Source organism: Hermetia illucens, chromosome 1, assembly GCF_905115235.1.
Source record: "Hermetia illucens chromosome 1, iHerIll2.2.curated.20191125, whole genome shotgun sequence".
NCBI classification, from domain to species: domain Eukaryota; kingdom Metazoa; phylum Arthropoda; class Insecta; order Diptera; family Stratiomyidae; genus Hermetia; species Hermetia illucens.
In genome coordinates, this window is record NC_051849.1 from 217,984,777 (window position 1) to 218,004,086 (window position 19,310).

Consider the following 19,310-nt stretch of genomic DNA (forward strand, 5'->3'; position numbering starts at 1 on the left):
CCTAGGATAAAGGGTATCCCCAAAATTTTTTATGAGAACGCGAAGGATCCAGGCAGCTGGAATGGAATAAGACCTTGAATAAGGTCATGATAACATGCCCCGACAGGCAGGCTTCAATACTGATAACAGAAAACTTTTGTGACTACTTAGATAATATGAGCGCAAATACGATAAAATTAATTGCTCCATAAATAGCGAAGTATATAATATGGTGAGCATCCTAACACGGGATCTTAGTAAGACATCCAGCGTAAATCAAGCTTTACACGGTTCGTGCTAGCTTCCCGGGTCCACGTCGAACAATGGACAAACTTAAACTAATCCTGGTTCTCCTCTTGTTGGAATTAACTATCATGTTTGGAGTAAAAGCAGATACAGACGACGATCCTGTCATCATGATTCCTACTTCGACTGGAATGAAGGGGGTGGGACTCGGTGAAATCTTGGCAGATGAAATCAAAGCATTTATCAGTGATTTTAATGTTTCTTTTTATCTATTTACCCCGCGGAATCCTCAAACTCCACAAGTAGTAGCTACTAATGATACCAAATCCCTTAAGGACTCCAACTTTAATCCGGATTTCCCAACGAGGTGTGGTTTGATAGATTTAATTGTATAAATTAAGATACATACCACCCCCTCCTATTTAAACTCTTCCTGTTCCTTTTTCAGAGTCATTTGCCACGGTTGGGGTCAAAATAACAAATCGGAGTTGAATATAATGATTCGTGAAAACTACCTAGCGCGGGGCGACTTCAATGTAATTGTTATGGATTGGAGTGAGGCCGCAGATGACCTGAACTACATTCTATCCTCATTCCGTACGGAACCTGCTGGGAAAAAGCTTGCCAATTTCATAAAATTTCTTGTAAAAAACGCTGGTCTGGACACCAACAATACTTACTTAATAGGACATAGCCTGGGCGCCCATGTTGTCGGCGTAGCTGGAAAACAATTACAAGAGAAAAAGATTAACACAATATTCGGTTTAGATGCAGCCCTTCCACTATTTCCATACGGTTCAACTAGTAGACGTTTGGATATAGGGGATGGTCAATATGTTGAATCCATTCACACAGACGGTGGACTACTTGGTAGACGCAAACCTATCGGGAATGCTTCATTTTATCCTAATTATGGAAACCATCAGCCTGGATGCGTCGATCTAACTACAAGATGTTCTCACAGGCGATCATGGATATACTTTGCTGAGTCCTTAAAAATTCCAAACGAATTTTTTGCCCATCAATGCAATAGTTACCTCGGGATACGTTTTAGATTTTGCGTGCAAACAGGTCGATCTGCTTTTATGGGGGGTGAGCCTTCAAATTACGGACGCAATGTAGCAGGTGTATATTACCTACCCGTTCATGCCAGTTATCCTTATGCAGTGGGGGTTTATACAAACCAGTGGTAATTTTTGGAAATTTTTACAAAAATCTTCTGGATAAACTAAGATGTAGTCATTTCGGTGCAATCTTTAATGAAATAAGATAATACTTTGAGTTTTGGGGAATTTGTGTTATTATCATTACCATCAACCGGTATCCAGTCTAGGCCTGCCTTAGTAAGGAACTCCAGAAATCCCGGTTTTACGTCGAGGTCTGCCAATTCGATGTCCCTGAAATCTGTCTGGCGTCCTGGCTTACGACATCGCTCCATCTGAGGCAGGGTCTGCCACGCCTTCTTCTTTTACCATCAACGGCGCAACAACCGGTATCCGGTCTAGGCCTGCCTTAATAAGGAACTTCAGATATCCCGGTTTTGCGCCGGGTCCACCAATTCATTATCCCTAAAAGCTGTCTGACGTCCTGACCTACGCCATTGCTCCATCTCAGGCAGGGTCTGCCTCGTCTTCTTTTTCTATCATAGATATTGCCCTTATAGACTTTCCGGGCTGGATCATCCTCATCTATACGGATTAAGTGACCTGCCCACCGTAACCTATTGAGCCAGATTTTATCCACAACCTGACGGTCATGGTATTGCTCATAGATTTCGTCGTTATGTAGGCTACGGAATAGTCGATCCTCATGTAGGGGGCCAAAAATTCTTCGAAGGATTCTTCGAACGCGGCCAAGGGTTCGCAATTTTTCTTGCTAAGAACCCAAGTCTCCGAGGAATACATGAGGACTGGCAAGATCATTGTCTTGTACAGTAAGAGCTTTGATCGAAATTGGCTCTGTTGAATAGGCTCTTATAGATGGTACTTCCAGGAAATAATGGAGCACCCGGAGGAGGGCTTCATCAGAGCGAAGGTGAAGGGCATCCACATCTACAGCTGCTATGCTCCACCCAGCGGTACACTCGTAGAGTATGAGCGGATGCTTCCTGCTCTTGTTTTGGATGCAAGAGGACGTTGGCCGATCATAATAGGAGGCGATTTCAATGCGTGGGCTCTTGAATGGGGCAGCTGGATAACTAATGTCAGGCGACCTGTTCTCCTCGAAGCATTCGCGGAGCTGGACGTGGTACTGGCGAATGTTGGGTCTTCGTACACTTTCCGGGGAAGGGGCCTGGGGTCTATAGTGGACCTGACATACGTGAGTGCCACTTTAGACAGTAGAATCGCTTGGCATGTCAGTGAGGACTATACTCACAGCGACCACCAGGCAACCTACATAGAGATCAAGGGCGGATCGAGCTCGGAAAAGAGTTTTCGCAGAATGCCGGGTGCTATGCTTGGCTGGATAGTGAAAGCTTTCGAGGGGGACACGTTTTCCGCGGTGCTCAAATCCGACATATCCCTGAATGGTACGGCTGGAGAGAAAGCCACCCAGATCACTCGATGGGTGATGGAAGCATGCGATGCTACTATGCCCAGAAGGCGATTGCTCCCCAGTAGGCAACCCAACTACTGGTGGAACAACGAAATCGCAAGTCTGCGAGCCGCATGTTTTCGGGCAAGAAGGCTTTGCCAAAGGCTCAGGGGAAAACGCGGTGGCGACGGTCGAGAGGAGGCACACAAGCAATTGCGTGGTCGCCTAAAGGAAGCCATTTGGAGGAGCAAAAATAACTGCTTCAAACAGCTGTGCGACCATGCCGACATAAACCCTTGGGGCGAGGCTTACAGAGTGGTGATGAAAAGGCTGCGGAAATCACCCCAGGTGACCTGTGCGCGCCTCCTGAAACACATTGTTACCACTCTGTTCCCTCACCACGAAAATAGGGGAAGGCAAATTTTTATCCAGCTAAATGACGGCATAATACCGCCCGTAACTGTGGAGGAGCTGCGGGAAATATGTGGTAGGTTCGATGACAACAAGGCCCCAAGTTTGGATGGCATCCCCAACCGAGCTTTGAAACTGACAGTGAAGACTAGGCCCGAACTTTTCGCCAACACCTTCGAGGCGTGCCTAAAAGAAGGAATATTCCCTGCCCAGTGGAAAAAGCATAAATTGGTGTTGCTCTCGAATCCTGGCAAGCCACCTGGAAACCCAGCGTCTTATCGTCCTATCTGCCTGTTGGATACAATGGGGAAGATGATGGAGAGAGTCATCTACAACAGACTCCTGCCCATCGTCAAAGCCAGCAATGGTTTGTCGGAACGCCAGTTTGGTTTCCGACGCGCCCACTCTACGGTGGACGCAATTGGCATGGTGGTAAACCTGGCAAAAGGTGCACTGATTTCTGGCGGCTGTTGTGCCGTGATGGCGTTGGATGTGAAAAACGCATTCAACTCGGCCAACTGGAATAGAATTAAAGGGTCCTTGGCTGACATAGGTGTCCCCGGATACTTAACGAATTTGGTGGAAAACTACCCCTCAGAGAGGACTCTCTGGTACGGGACGGATGAGGGTCCCAAAGAGTACATTGTCACAGCCGGGGTACCACAGGGATCGGTACTTGGTCCCCTGTTGTGGAATATCATGTATAATGGGGTGCTTGCTCTTCCGGTCCCAGAAGGAACAACGATTGTCGGTTTGCTGTGGTTGTTGCAGCAAAACACCCAGAAGATGTGGAGGTTTACGCAACGGAAACAGTGAGAGCGGTAAAGTCCTGGCTAGAAAAGGCCGGACTGACCTTGGCGGACGTGAAAACGGAAGCGGTCTTAATAACGAAACGCAGGAAAAATAACACTGTAAAAGTGGAGGTCGGTGGACATTCGGTCGTATCAAAGCCGGCTATCAAATACCTGGGGGTAATAATTGACACCAAATTGAGTTTTAGGGAACACCTAGAGTATGCTTGCCAAAAGGCACCCCGTGCCACCACGGCACTTGCAAAAATGTTGCCAAATATTGGTGGCCCGAAACATTGCCGGAGGTTGGTGCTAGCCGGAGTGGTGCGCTCCATCCTGCTCTACTCGTCGCCTGTGTGAGCAGAGGCGCTTGCAAGCTCTCAAAGACGGAAGCAGGTGAACTCGGTTTACCGGCGGATGGCTTTGGGGGTTTGCAGTGATTTTAGAACCACATCAGATGAGGCAGTATTTGTGGTGGCAGGCATGATCCCGGTTGACATTCTGGCCAAAGAAATGAGTGTCCTGTACAATGCAAGACATATGGAGGGGCATGCACAGCGTAGAAATGCGGCAAGGTCAGAGTCGCTTGATCTCTGGCAACGCAGATGGGACGAGTCTACGAAAGGTCGGTGGACGCACAGGCTCATTCCCAACATTAGGGTGTGGCTGAGCGAAAACATGGGAAGACCAACTACCACATTACCCAGTTCCTCACGGGACACGGTGGTTGCTACAGGCAGTACCTGCACCGCTTTGGGTTGGATGATTCTCCGAACTGTCCCAGATGCGATGGCATACCGGAGGATCCAGAGCATGTGATGAGCTTGGTTGCTGAGATGCTGGAGTCCGAGGAAAAGTGGCTTGCGGTTGGCTCCGCAATCATCCAAATGCAGGAGGAGTTGCTGAAGGAACAAAGGAGGAGGAAAGCTGCAAATAGGAGAAGGATGAGTGCCTAAGAGCAAACCTACCCCGCAAAGTAATACCTCAATGGTGGTCCCGCGGGGCTGAGGCTGGGGCTGGAGAGACCTGGGGTGGTTTGTAGTGGGTGCGAATCCCACACGCGTCCGCTGTAGCTCCGGCGTTCGGGCGGTGGAGCTGCGGCGGACGTGTCTTTCTATGATTTTCCACCTCTGTGTACGCACAAAAAAAAAAGATATTGGTCAGGAGCGGGGTGGGAGTTAGTAACTTATATAGACGACTTGGTGATGGTGGTGTCAGCGGTATTGTGGGCCGCAAGATGCAGATTCGGCGTAAATCCAACCAAAGCAGAACTGTCACTACCAAAACAAGGGTACCCGAATTCTTCATCCCGTGGCTGAATGAACAAAGATTGGTCCTTCCCTCCAATGTAAAAAGGGGACCTTTGCAAAGAAATGGGGTCTCCCGGCGAGGATAGTTCTGTGGAGGTACACAGACGTGGTACGTCCCATACTAACCTGCGATTCTATTGTGTAGTGGCAGATGCTAACCAAAAGGTACAAAAAGAACTAAGCTTAGTAAGATTCAAAGAACCGGGGCTCTACAGTCCTGCCTGGCAGATGCTTTCAATGTACTCCTGCACCTCCACCGAACATCAATAAAGATCAGAGACTACTCGTAGGTTTCCCTTCTTTGTTTGTTCAAATCTGGCACGAAAATCCGAAGGAGCTAGACATCAAGAATGGAATAATTGAGTGAAGTATAACTTTTATGTCTTTAATATTGTGTCTGTCATTGAATAAGGTCTTGATAACGTCCCCTGACAGATTCATTCGAATTCTCTCAGGCCGGCACTATAGCTCAATTACTGATAAGAGAAAACCTTGGTGAGATACTTAGATAATCTGAATGCAAATACGATAAAATTAATTGATCCATAAATAGCGAAATATATAATATGGAGAACATATTTATATGGGAACTCAGTAAGGCATTCAACGTCGATCAAGTACTACATCCTGCCTGCTAGCTTCCCAGGCCCTCGTCGAACAATGGACAAAGCTAAACTAATCCTGGTGTTCCTTCTGTGGAGTTTGTATTCCTTGTCCGGGGTGAAAGCAGATCATAACAACGATTCTGTCATCATGATTCCTACTTTGACTGGAATGAAGCCGGTGGGTCTCGGCGAAGTATTGGCAGATCAAGCCAAGGCTTTTGTCAGGGATTTCAATGTTTCTTTCTACCTGTTTACCCACCGGAATCCTCAAACTCCACAAGTACTAGGTACCAATGATACCAAATCCCTTAAGGACTCCAACTTTAATCCGGATTTCCCAACGAGGTATGGTTTGACAGATTTGACTTTTTAGGTTCAGATTTAGTCCTCTGTTCACCTTTTTCCTCTTTCAGATTCATTTGCCACGGTTGGCGTGCTAATAACAAATCGGAGTTGAATATCTTGATACGTCAAAACTACCTAGCGCGAGGCTGCTTCAATGTAATTGTTATGGACTGGAGTGAGGCCGCAGATGACCTGAACTATATTCTATCATCATACCGTACTGAGCCTGCTGGGAAAAAGCTTGCCAATTTCATAAAATTCCTCGTTAAAAATGCTGGTCTGGATACGAACAATACCTACTTAATCGGACATAGTCTGGGCGCCCATGTTGTCGGCATAGCTGGAAAACAATTACAGGAGAAAAAGATTAACACAATATTCGGTTTAGATGCAGCCCTTCCACTATTTCCATATGGTGCTGACAGTAAACGTTTGGCTATAGGGGACGGTCAATATGTTGAGACCATTCACACAGATGGTAAAATATTTGGTCGACTCAAACCTATCGGGAATGCTTCATTTTATCCTAATTATGGGAATAATCAGCCAGGATGCACCGGTCTATTCACAACTTGTTCTCATAAGCGATCATGGATGTATTTTGCTGAGTCCTTAGAAATCCCAAATGAATTTTTTGCTTACCAATGCAGCAGTTACTTCGGGATACCTTTTGGATTTTGCGTTAAAACAGGTCAATCTGCTTTTATGGGGGGTGAGCCTTCAAATTACGGACGCAATGTAGCAGGTATATATTACCTACCCGTTCATGCCAGTTATCCTTATGCAGTGGGGGTATAAACAAGCCAGTGGTAATTTTAGAAATTTCTGTGAAGACCTCCGCATAAAATATGATGTGATAAATTCCATTTGATCTTGAATGAATGCAGAAAATACTAACTTTGGTTTTCAACGATTTTTCTAACAAGTGTGTTATACCAACCCTCCCCTTCCGTAAGGTTTTATACTCGATTTCGAACTAGGTCTAGGTCTAAACACAGGTCCCCCTAAAACCGATAACTTTCAGACTTTCAGATTTGAACATACCACAGTGAAGTTCCACACTGGTCTCCAGATTGGTCTTTTCCTATAGTTCCTGTCGAAACTTAGCCTTAGGTAAGTCCAACCTTCATATCTAAGAATGACACACATTGCAACCTGGTTAGGAACCTTTCTTAATTGGCTAGCGATAATGAATGAGATAAACTGCAGTTGGTTACCCAGTTGTTTTTGGATAAGTTTCCGCACATGTCAGTAATATAAGAGGTCACTTAATGCTTGACAGTCTGATTAAGCAACCCAAGAGCGTGGATACTTGGAATGATATACAGTAGCCATCACTACCGGCAACCAAAGGATAATCTAGGGCTTAGGGAGAAATCGCGGTTCAGTATTCCCGATGGAGGATAAGGCCTGGGAAATGTCTGTTGAACTAATGCCAAAAGCTCTCTTACCAACCCTTTCGGGGAGTTCATTTTCAACGAAAAACTGCAGACGGAGAACTATTAGGGCGGGTCTTCCGCTCCTAAATGCAGGACAAATTATCCCCACTGGTTCTCTAGCCTTGGCGGTTGGGTAAGACTAACATCCATAGGCAGAACCCACCTGTTACAAAGCCCCAGAAGAAGCCCCGGGAAGGACAAACCATGCTGGTAATATCTTAACGCTGGCCAACGTTGGATGCGTGCCCATCTTTCGAGGTAGAGGGTCGTGTTCGATCGTTGACCTGACATTTGTTAGCATCACAGGTAAGGGAGATGGCTTGGCAAGTGAGTGAGCACTACACCCACAGTGACCACCAGGCCATCTTCCTCAGCATTAAAAACCGAGGAAGCAATCAATGACGCTCTGGAGATAAAAAGGCTAAGGCGGTTGGCTGTTCTATTGGAGTTTTCGAGAAGGAGATATTCTTGGCGACATTGGAGGGAGCCCATGATCCGGATGGAACAGCGATCTCAACGTGTAACCGAAGCATGTGACACTACGATGTCACGACGACGTTTGCACCACGGCAAGAGACCAACCTACTGATGGAACAAATAGATCACTCTTGTCTCCGAGCGAGGAGACTTTCCCACAGGACAAGAGGAAGGCCGGAGCACCAGGAGCGTAAGGAGGAGAACAGGGATCAGCGAAGCAACCTTAAGAAGACCATTCCGACAAGCAAGCAGGAATGCTATCAGAAGCTCTGCATGACAGCTAATACGAATCCGTGGGATACAGTCTACCAAGTTGTAATGAACAAGATCCGCGGCCAAAAATCACCTCAAGTGACATGCCCACGGCTCTTGTTGCAAATGATTACAACTCTTTCCCCTCAGCAGGAGCAGGATGAAAGTGAACCCCAACTGGCAGCTCAGCAGGACGTCTTTTCGATCCCTGGTATTACCGAAGAGAAACTTCGGGAAATCTGCGGACGTACTGGGGATAGCAAGGCTCCGGGATTGAACGGAATTCCGAACAGGGCTCTGAAGGTGGCGGTCAAGGCCAGATCAAGGTGGTTCGCAAGCACATTCGAATCGTGCATGGCGGAAGGAGTATTTCCCGCCCAGTGGAAGAGGCAGAAGCTGGTGTTGTTACCGAAGCCCCAAAAATCACCCGGCGTGCCCTCTTCATATCGCTCTATTTGTGTCTTTGACACCATGGGGAAGATGTTCGTGAGAGTGATATACAACCGGCTGCTCGCTCGATGAACGGGTGAATGGTCTTTCAGAGCGGCAATATGGGTTTTGGCAAGCCCGTTCTACGGTCAATATAGTAGCAAAGGTCGTGGAATTGGCTCGAAATGCAATGGCTATGGGCAAATGCTGTGCTCTGGTGACGCTGAACATCAAAAATGCTTTTAACTCAGCCAACTGGGGCTGGATTAGGAGCGCTTTGGCCAAACTGGGTGTTCCTAGCTACTTGGCTCGCTAATCGAGAGTTAGCTTTCGGATATACTTCTCTGGTACGAGACGGACGACGGGCCTGGAGAGTATATTATGACAGTAGGTGTGCCTCAAGGTTCTGTATTGGGACCACTGCTGTGGAACATAATGTACGACGGAGTGCTTGGCCTACGCGTGCCGGAGGAGGCAACGCTGATTGATTTTGCGGACGACCCGGCGATAGTGGCAATTGCAAAATATCCCGAGGATGTGGAGCTTTATGCAAATGAAACCATTCATACCATCAAGTCATGGTTACGAATGGTCAAACTAGACCTGGCGGACGAAAAGACGGAGGCGGTCCTCATTACCAACCGCAGGAAGAACAACACGGTTACCATCCGAGTTGGTAATCGTGAGATCGTCTCAAAATCAACTGTCAAATACTTGGAGGTGATGATCGATGCCAAGCTGAGTTTCAAGGGACACTTGGATTATGCGCGGAGAAGGCAGCAAATGCTAGCTCATCCCTTGCAAGGATGATGCCTAACGTGGGAGGGCCGTAGTATAGTCGCTGGCTACTCATCGTGGGAGTGGTGAGGTCGATCCTGTTATACGCGGTCCCAGTCTGGCTGGGAGCGTTGAACCACGCTGTAAACCAGAGGAAGATAAGTTCGGCATATCGCCCAATTGTGCTAAGGGTGTGCACCGCATTTAGGACGGCGTCGATGGAGGCAGTCTGGTGTGTGTGGTGGTTTCAGCGGCACTGATGTACTACGCCTGCTTAAGGAGGCGGATTCAAAACTACGACTGCCTCTACTTAGGCGACACTCGACCACCATGGTCAGCGCTCCAAGGATCTCGAGACGTCCTCGCAGGTCCTCATCAGAATGGATGCTGCACGGGGCCGCTGCAGGCACCATACGAGGGCCTCTTCAAAGTCCTGGAACGAAGCACTCACGCGGTTAAACTTAACGTCTGGGGCGGGCCCCAGTGGGCCTCCTTATCGAGACTGAAGCCGTAACAGGTTAATAGCAATAACGTTCATTTCAGGATATTCCAATTTAAGTTTGCTCTGATATTTACGTCCTCCTAACATATCCTTAGCTTTACATTTGAGAGAGTTTAACAGGTTTCCCAAACTTTTCTGAAAATAAAGCATAGCACACTTGCCATTGTTTGGAGCCCAGGATGAGTATCTCCTCAATGAATATGAAAGCAAATACCCACCCGAAATTCACCCTCGATAACGTACAACTCGCGAGGGGGTAGGAGCCCCATACGACTTCCCTAATCTGAAGGCAAAAATGGAATTGACAAGAATCCCGTCTGCACTATCCACAAGTAGAGAGTTTGCAGTGAAATTATTCTGAAAAGGAGGTTCACCCTCACAGCCATTGTATACAAGCAAGGATACGTACACTAGCCTTCCTCAGACGAAAGTGGGTAAATGCTCCGAAACGATTATGGCGTGAAGATATTTTGGCACCGATGTCAACCTCATTTCACTGGAGGTAAGTGCATTCATGGCGGTTCTCCTTGCGACAATTCACATTGGCAGATATTGTATCTATGATTATGCAGGACTTTGGTGTAGTATCTTTTTGGTGGAATAATTCAAGCGAGTCGAGTCTCCCAGCGGTGTAGTTTTAAGGTAATCAATAATTCCGACCTACTTTGCTGAAATTTTGCACAAATTCCAGGGGGTCTGCTATAATTTTTTCTAATTACCATAAAGCATGTTTTCGCCGCTGCGACAATAATTCCACAACAGCTGGCTCCCCCCGGACATGGATTTTCCTTCACTTCGTCCTGAATTATAGAAACAAACTCAGCGTGGTCGTGGTCCTTACGAGTTTTCCGAAATAAAGATGCTCCACAGCCACCCCAGCTTCAACATGGTTCGTCCTTGCTTCTTACCTATATACACATAATCTCGGAGCTTCCTCGTTACGGAATTCTCCGGTGATTTTTAAATACTCGTACCTGGGGCACGCCATTTGCTACAAATGGCATGGAATTTAATTTCATCGCAGGACGAATTACTGCAGATAAGGAAACGTTCGCATACACCTGTGGAATTGAAATGATTCCGTCGTTGCGGTGATGAGCCGTTGGCACTGCTTGAGCCTGTGCAAGGAGCGGATTTCGAGGAATGCTCGGGAATAGGATTTGGGTAATATAGCTTAGTGTACTGGCACAGGATATTCTGCTGCCATTTATGGATTTTCCTGTTGGGCGGAAAAGTAAATTCATGACCGTGGCGATGTTGCCACTCATGAGGATATTAATTATAACAGGATTTCGAGGGTGTTGGGGCAAGGTGAGTGGGCGAGTACTTTTGGAAAAATGCGTGGTAATTTGGATTGTGCTTTAATTTCCCTCGAAATGCGATGTAAAATATAAACAAAAGGTGAGGGGGGTCGCTATTTTCAACTATGTCGAAGAAAATGGCTCTTGTTTATGATTGTATTGCGAGGACTCTTTGGAAGCAGGATAGTCAACTGAGTTTGTTTTCGTCACTTTTAAAAGTTACCTATCTTGCCAGGTACTTATATGGTATAACCGGTCAACTTTTGATTGATCCTTGCTGGAACCATTATGCAGGTTGAAGTTAACGGGGGCAAACTATTTTTGAGACCTTTATAGTACTCGAAGCCGAAAGAGCATTGGACTCCATCACGAGGGTAGAAAATAAGGAACTAAAAGTGCCACATAGACCTATTAGAATCCAAGTGCAGTAATAACTAGCCCCGGGGTATGCAAGCACGAAATCTGCTCCAAACCGACACTGAGGAAGACTCTAAATCAGTAAACAAAATTCAAGGATACTTCCAACAAATCAGTGGCTGGAATGCTGGTTGAATAAGCTTCAAATTTGGCACGATTAATAATATCGTAGTTATCAAAGCGGAGTTCATCACCATAAGTTATGCTAAGAATAGAGGCTAATAAGTCAACCAATAGAAAAGGAGGTGAAAATATTCAAAAGACTGTGGTCTGGCCACGCTAGAGTGTGGGATTTTGCCTCTCGATTCTGTTTCCCAAGATTGCTGTCATGTGCAGAGATTCCAGGCTCTTTCTTCACAAGCGACGCCTTCCCTATTTTTCTCGCCTTTTCTGAGGTATATCAGCGTCTGCTCGGCAGCATGGAGAGCGAGGGGAATAACTCCCGCGATCAACATTACAGCTGGCTCCAAGACAGTGCGAAAGACGGACACAACACGCAGAGTCCTTCGTTTTTGAATTTGCGCAAGCGGCGCCAATTGAATAGAGGACCTCAGACATTGGACATCAACCGGCAAACATTCTAACCGCAGCCTTGTCTACGGTGTTGAAAATCTGCTCGAAGAAGCTCATCTTCGTGCCTGTCATGATACCCAGGTATTTCATCGCCGGCTTCGACAAGATCATGGTTTCACCCACCAGGACTGCGGGAACCTCCTCCTTGGTCAGCACAATCACTTTGTTTTTCTCCAGAGCTAGGGAAAATCCGTGCTCACCCATCCGTCTGCTTACTTGCTGCATCTTCATTCTCACTGTGCGCTAAGCTTGCTCAACCGTGCATGCGACAACCAATAAACATCATCCGCACACCTGACCAGACGCAATTCATCAGGCATCTCGCATCGTCGAAGATCAGTCGAAGTATATAAGGCGTTCCGAGAGTCCGGACCAAGGATAGGTCCTGATAGCGCTGTCCTTCCCGGATCTCGTAGAATAGGGAACCTCCTTTAAATAGTCCCTCAATATTTGCAATAGGTAGCCTGGAGTATGGAAAGGATTTTGCAGTGCCTCAAGCATGCTGTACCACTTCGCAAAATTAAAAGCGTTTCTTACGCACCACTCGCCAACAGTAGTGACTTTGTGCCTCAGCCAGTCTGACTGATTGGACCACCTCCTCAATGGCATCAATTGTGAATCGCCGCGCTCTAAAACCATATTGTGTTGGTGGGTAGTCTCCCGCAGCACATATTGCGTCAGTCAGTCGTGGTTTGATGAGATTCTCAAGCAGTTTTCCCACTGTGTCCAACATACTGAACGGAAGATACGCCGATGGCGCCCTGGGGTCGCCTTTGCTCTTGTTTATCAGCATAAGTCTCGCAACTCTGTAGGGGAAGGAAAAATACCCCCTGTCAAACATACGTTGAATGCGCGGAGTAGCAAATCCGGCTTGTATATACACTTTGCCGGGAATAGCGTCCTGGTGGTCCTGGTGGTTTTTTGTCCTTCATGAACAGGACGGTCTCTACTAGTTCCTTCGCGGTGAAGAGTGGGCACTCCTCAGTAGTCACTCCTTCATCGACAGCGTCAGGGGGGGGGGGGGGTTGAGATTAATTCGGAATACACATCGAGTGGAAAATCTACTGAGATCCCTTAAGGAATTGCGGTGATTATGAAGGTCGAAAGATGTCAAAAGTGCAAGAAGAGGAGGCTGGACGATCTAGACCTGGATATGCTGACGCTCAGAGCGGACAGTGAAACAGAGGAAAAACCATGACCGAGCAAAAAGAAAACAATCCGACATTCGAGAGAATAGTTGGAAGAATAGGAAGCGAGACATTTAATAAAATATTTAATTGAGGAAAGTTGAATGAAGCGAGGTGCATAGTTCTCGCACCTCTTCATACAATAAGTAAGCCGCATTTGTTTAAAAAATCATTGAAGCAAAGCCAGCTGATTGCACTATACCGACAAAACCCGATTCTTCAACTATAAGCTGAAGAAAGTGAACGATCAAGAGAAGATTTTGGAGTCGGAGGTCAGGATTAGTATTTATGTGGGAAAGGTAGTGTCTCTTGCCAAAGACTAGCGAAAATATTTTGACGGACCATTTTGTTAAAAATCATGTTTAGAGGGGAAAACTATATGGTTTGGAAGATCACTGGTAGCGGATCTAACATCGGACAAAGGATATAATAAATAAGGTTATTTTAGCGAGTGAGTTCCGAATCGAGTCCCTGTCACTTTGAAGAGCTCAGAATTCAACAACTTCTTATGTGGTCAGGCTTCAATAATGCAGACAAATATTGTCGAAACTCCAAGGCAGGTCGACTCTTGTGGCTCCTATATTTATCTGAAAAGGCTTTAGATAAGAGAGATTCATCCAGATAGGCCGCCTAAAGTTTACTAGCAATTTGATGGTTTGGTAATGCCTTATGACCTTATGACCAAAAACGAGGTTAAGCGAAGTCGCTATCATAAAATCGGGGTTTGTACTAAACAAGGGAACAATTTGGCTCCAAAATGCTAGCATTTTAGAAATAAGAAACCAGCAATGAAAATCCAAAAAAAAAGAAGACCCCATGCCATGAGATGGAGCGAATTGGTATCGAATTGGTGAACTTCGGCGCAAAAACGAGGTGTCAGTTCTTTACTAAGGCAGCCCTAGACCGTTGATGATAATGATGATGAAAAGCGTGTCTACAATTGTATTTACTTTCTCCGCTGAGATTACCGGAAATTCATATTAGAGGTTAAAGAGATGGTCAGTTTGGCAACAGCAGAGTGGAGGACTCGACCATGCCTAGCGCATTAGATGTAGTGCCAAAATTTTGGATCACATTCTTCAGCATAATATAGGGAGAAAGAAGGAAAGATTGCATGTCAAATGGCCGCAATCGTTGCGGAAATACAGAAAGAGAAACCAAATAAGGTCAGATGGGTTGTTGAAGAACAATTCTTGGCTACCTATATTACAACCTATTCGCTTCCGAATATATTCGCACCCAGCACAGGTGATCCTTTGGCGAGTGCTTCACCCATGAACCTGATGGATGGTCGAAAAAACTGGGTCACTGGACTACCGATTTAATAGCCCGAGAACCAAAGTAGTCTTCTGGAAGGGTATTTTTTCTAAAGTATCGCTCCGATTCTGGTATCTATGGTTTACCGTCTTATAAGAGATTTTTTCTGCTGAGATTGATACTGTAAACGGCAAGGAGACCCTTTTGAGTATTGAGCATACAGTTCGGAATCTTACGCAGGAATACTCCGGTAGAAGGACCAACTCTGTTATTTCCTGTTTCAGACGAACCACCAGGTGTGATTTTATGATTCAAAGCCTCTGGCAACGAAGAAGTTGGCCGAGGTTTGCCAGATTCTCATCTCGAATCCTTGTTCCTCCTCCTCATGCTTTCCCACGGTTCAGTGGCTAGTATGTGATTTAAAATGGACCCATAGAACCATTAAAAGAACAGGAGCAGATGTTACTTGGCTGCCCTCCGTTCAAAAGAGTTGTGAGGAGACTTGCATGCAGAGAGTTGCCCCACGCTTCCGGAACGAGGACTCTTCCACTACATTTGTAGCAAGAACGCATATAAAACTTTCCCGCCAGTCAATACATAGTTTATATTCATGCATAATAAAAACTTTGCTCCTTCAAAGTCCTGCATTTGCCTTGATTAAACATCAAACCACGGGAAACGGAATTATGCTCTTTATATGTGAGTTGAGCGTCTACATCCTCGGCAATCTGGCAAGAAAACATTAAAAATCCTCCCCCCCCCCCCCCCCCCCCCACACCTACCCTGAGAACGAAAGTACATAACTTTGCCTGTCATTCTACCGCACCCCCATAAAACTTAACAACTAACTCATATGAAATTTAATCGTCCCATCAAAAAGTGTGGCACAACCGTACCTCTGGCCTCCGCCATTTATATGTCCACGTTGTAAAACGTTTGCTGAATTTTATGAGAATACCACATAATTAATCCTTGACATTTGCCACAGTAAATCCTCGGCCAAATTGAAAGACCAGCACATTTTGAAAAAAAAAGCCTCTCGGAGTGGTCACTTGTCCAGGCTTCCCTGGCACACATGCTGGTCCATTAAGCATACATTGTGGCCGTTCCGATGCCGTTTATAGGTGTGTGTTGAATTACTGCAAATACAACAAATTAAGTTCATAATCCGCGTTAAGTTTTATGATGGCGGATTTGATTCTAACAGAGCAGCTAATCTAATGAAAGAGATTATGAGGATTTACCGGACAATTCACGCTCCTGTTGTTCTCCTCTTGAATGTATCTGGAAGCTAATCCCTGGCGTGAATCAGGGTGGACACTACAAATTGGACAAATTAATAGGAGTAGCCGAGGATGAGGATAAGTGGATTATTCGTAGTGAGTAACTATATTTTTGTTACCAGCAATTCATGTGCTGTTTCCAAATAAATTAAGATTTTTACTTTAGTATGTTTGCTCCTTTTTGTTGAATAAAATTTCAGCGCATAGATTTCCACGACAGTAGCAAGTGTGTCCTTCCAGGATTTCGGCAAAGAAACGCGGGAAAGTCTTTCAAGATTTGAATTTTCGCCGTACTACCCGAGCTCCTACTGGCTGCAAAAAAACACGACGACCTTTCCAATCAAATTGAACTGTCCGTCTTTCCAAAGCTCAAGGGTCCTCTCCGATTGGCAAAGCCATCCATCCATCCGCCCAATCTAAAAGAAAAGGGGGCGGTTTCTCTTCTCGGCCAGCTGATTGTTAGCCCCATCCATTCTAATTTACGGGTCATTTCGAGAATGTATTCCTTCTTCTTTTTCTTCAGCCTTTGTCCCGTTCACAAGCGGGGCTCGTCGTGATGGGTTTCGCCTTTTGACTCTATCAAATGCCTGATCTGGGTGCAATCTCGAGGCTTTTAAATCTCCATCCAGCGTATCAAGCCACCGTTCTCGTTAGCAATAGCGTGACCATACCATCGAAGATGCCTCTCTCGCAACTTTTCCACGATCGGTGCAACCCCATAACGATCGCGGATATCCTCATTTCGGATGTGATCAAAACGTGTGACGCCACTAGTCCAACGTAGCATCTTCGTCTCCATTACCGCAAGACGCCGTTCATTGTCTTTTATAGTCGGCCAACACGCAGAACCATAGAGAGCGACAGGACGGACAAAATTGCGGTAAATTTTAGATTTGAGACATTCGTTGATATGTCGATCACAAAGAACACCAGTTGTAGAACGCCACTTCATCCAGGTTGCGTTAATGCGTGAAGCGATTTCATAACGCAGTTCTCCATTGGCTGATAGCGTTGACCCGAGGTATTTAAATCTCTCAGTTCTGGGCAAATCACTGCCGCTGACAGTGATTGTGCCTGCTTCATGGGGATCGGTCGTCAAAAATTCATTTTTATTCAGATTCAATCCGGCCTTACTATTGTAGTATATATTCACAGTGCAACCTCTTTTTTTTTCCTGCTATGGACCTGCAAGTCATCAGAGCCCTTATAGCTTTCTGACATGTATCTCCCAAAGTAACTTTTGGTCTAGCATAATTCGCAAATATTTGACCTCTGTTTCTCGTTTCACCTCCATGTCATGTAACCTTATGGCTTTCAGGTGATCAAGCTTACGTTTCCTAGTAAATGAAACCCAGGCCCGCCTTCCTGCACCAGGCACTTCTAACCCTTAGTCCAGTTTGGATTCTATCATATAGGGTATCCTCATATTTGCCTCTACCGATTAAAACAATGTCGTCAGCGTAACCCTGGACCTGTATTTCAGTATTTCTTAACTCGTCCTGCAGTTCATTTACTATCATACTCCACATAAACGGCGATAGTACCACGCCCTGTGAACAACCTAGAGTAGTATTCACGACAATAGAGTTTGCACCTAGCCCATTCAGAAAGCCAGGGTGCTTCCCACTCCCTTGACGGCCAGGACATCTTTTATCTCTGTGTGCCATGTTTTGTCGAATGCTCCTCCGATATCCAAAAACGCACACAGTTCTATTTCTTTTGTTTCTATGGCATCCCGTAATACATCCGTCAACTGATATAGAGCAGTTTCGATTGACCGTCCTGCCCGGTAACCGTGTTGAGAGGATTAAGCTTTAGAACCTTAATTCTGATATAGTTGTCTATAACCTACTCCACTGTTTTGAGTACGAACGATGGTAGACAAATTGATCTGAGACATTTAGGGTGAAAAGGATCATTTTTTCCCACTTTCAGAATAAATACCACTTTTGCCCGCCTCCATGCCCTTGGTATATTCCCAAGGCTATGTTGCCCCTTACCAGGAGAAAAAGAGAAGAGATTCTAAGATGATTTCTAGGCCTCTGTAGATTAGTGCTGGGAAGTTGCGATCTACTCAGGGTGATTTCAGTGGTTTAAAAGTTCCTACTGCCTACATTACCCTAGCTTCCAAGCATACCTCTTTTGCTAATTTACAGTTCTCCTTTCTTCTTGGTTGTTCCTGCTGTCACCACCCCTTTGAAGGTAAGCTAAGTTGTTGTTCAGGCACCTTACATAAGATCCCTAATCCGTTCTCCTGGGATTCCCTATTATTCTTTTTATTTCGGAGCTGCTCTCAATGTGGATTCTGATTATTATGTCATCAGACATAGAAGGCTCATCCGACATCCTCCAATTTCTGACCAGTCCGTTCATCAGAGTATTCCCTAGAGCTATTTCTGGCACCTCCTGTCTAGTGCTGATCATAAATATTGGAGTATTCCGTATGTTATATATCTCTAACTTATTGCTAAGAATAAATTCAAGAAGGTGCTCACCTTTTCAATTGGTGTCGCTGCTTCCCCAGATTTCGTGACTGGTGTTGGTATCACAGCCGAGAAGATCTTGTAACGCCCTCTTATCATAATAGTCACAAATTTAATGACCAGGGGGGATTCAGTTATCGTCTCCTGGAAAGCGGCCCGATGCCACGACTGCCTCTCAAGTGCTCTCCCCGACTTCTTGTGAGCTTGGAAAGCCACAAGGTCCCCGGTCAGGAACCCTAAAAGACATATATATTTTTAATGATGCAAGCATTACCTGCATGCTTCCTCCCTGCAGGCCGTGAATATGCCCCGGTGCACTCAAAGCTTCTGTGCCGGCGCTATTCCAATGTTCTCCTTGGAATTTGCCTTGCAATTACCGCAGACGCAGCTTCCGTATCATCATCATCACCAACGGCGCAACAACCGGTATTCGGTCTAGGCCTGCCTCAACAAGGAACTCCAGACATCCCGGTTTTGCGCCGAGGTCCACCAATTCAATATCCCTAAAAGCTGTCTGGTGTCCTGGCCTACGCCATCACTCCATCTTAGGCAGGGTCTGCCTCGTCTTCTTTTTCTACCATAGATATTGTCCTTATAGACTTTCCGGGTGGGATCATCCTCATCCATACGGATTAAGTGACCCGCCCACCGTAACCTATTGAGCCCAATTTTATCCACAACCTGACGGTCATGGTATCGCTCATAGATTTC

The 19,310-nt window shown here is 45.9% G+C and overlaps 2 protein-coding genes across 2 annotated transcripts; both read left to right on the top strand.

The window, feature by feature from the left end:
• Nucleotides 1-232: 232 nt before the first annotated feature.
• Nucleotides 233-1,517, top strand: LOC119661468 (lipoprotein lipase-like). The gene is made up of 2 exons (XM_038070831.1): nt 233-592; nt 674-1,517. Exons 1-2 carry the CDS (start codon nt 303-305, stop codon nt 1,416-1,418), a joined length of 1,035 nt encoding a protein of 344 aa, XP_037926759.1. The 5' UTR covers nt 233-302; the 3' UTR covers nt 1,419-1,517.
• Nucleotides 1,518-5,875: 4,358 nt separating this feature from the next.
• On the top strand, nt 5,876-7,136 carry LOC119661546 (pancreatic lipase-related protein 2-like). The gene is made up of 2 exons (XM_038070931.1): nt 5,876-6,222; nt 6,291-7,136. The coding sequence occupies exons 1-2, from the start codon at nt 5,933-5,935 to the stop codon at nt 7,018-7,020; spliced, it is 1,020 nt and encodes a 339-aa protein (XP_037926859.1). The 5' UTR covers nt 5,876-5,932; the 3' UTR covers nt 7,021-7,136.
• The last annotated feature ends 12,174 nt before the right edge of the window (nt 7,137-19,310 follow it).

What these genes read in the sequence shown, in the direction of transcription:
- LOC119661546 (XM_038070931.1), top strand. Translation starts at nt 5,933, where the DNA reads ATGGACAAAGCTAAACTAATCCTGGTGTTCCTTCTGTGGAGTTTGTAT. An exon ending in AATCCGGATTTCCCAACGAG is followed by an intron (nt 6,223 to 6,290) that starts GTATGGTTTGAC and finishes TTCCTCTTTCAG; the next exon opens with ATTCATTTGCCACGGTTGGC.
- LOC119661468 (XM_038070831.1), top strand. Translation starts at nt 303, where the DNA reads ATGGACAAACTTAAACTAATCCTGGTTCTCCTCTTGTTGGAATTAACT. An exon ending in AATCCGGATTTCCCAACGAG is followed by an intron (nt 593 to 673) that starts GTGTGGTTTGAT and finishes TTCCTTTTTCAG; the next exon opens with AGTCATTTGCCACGGTTGGG.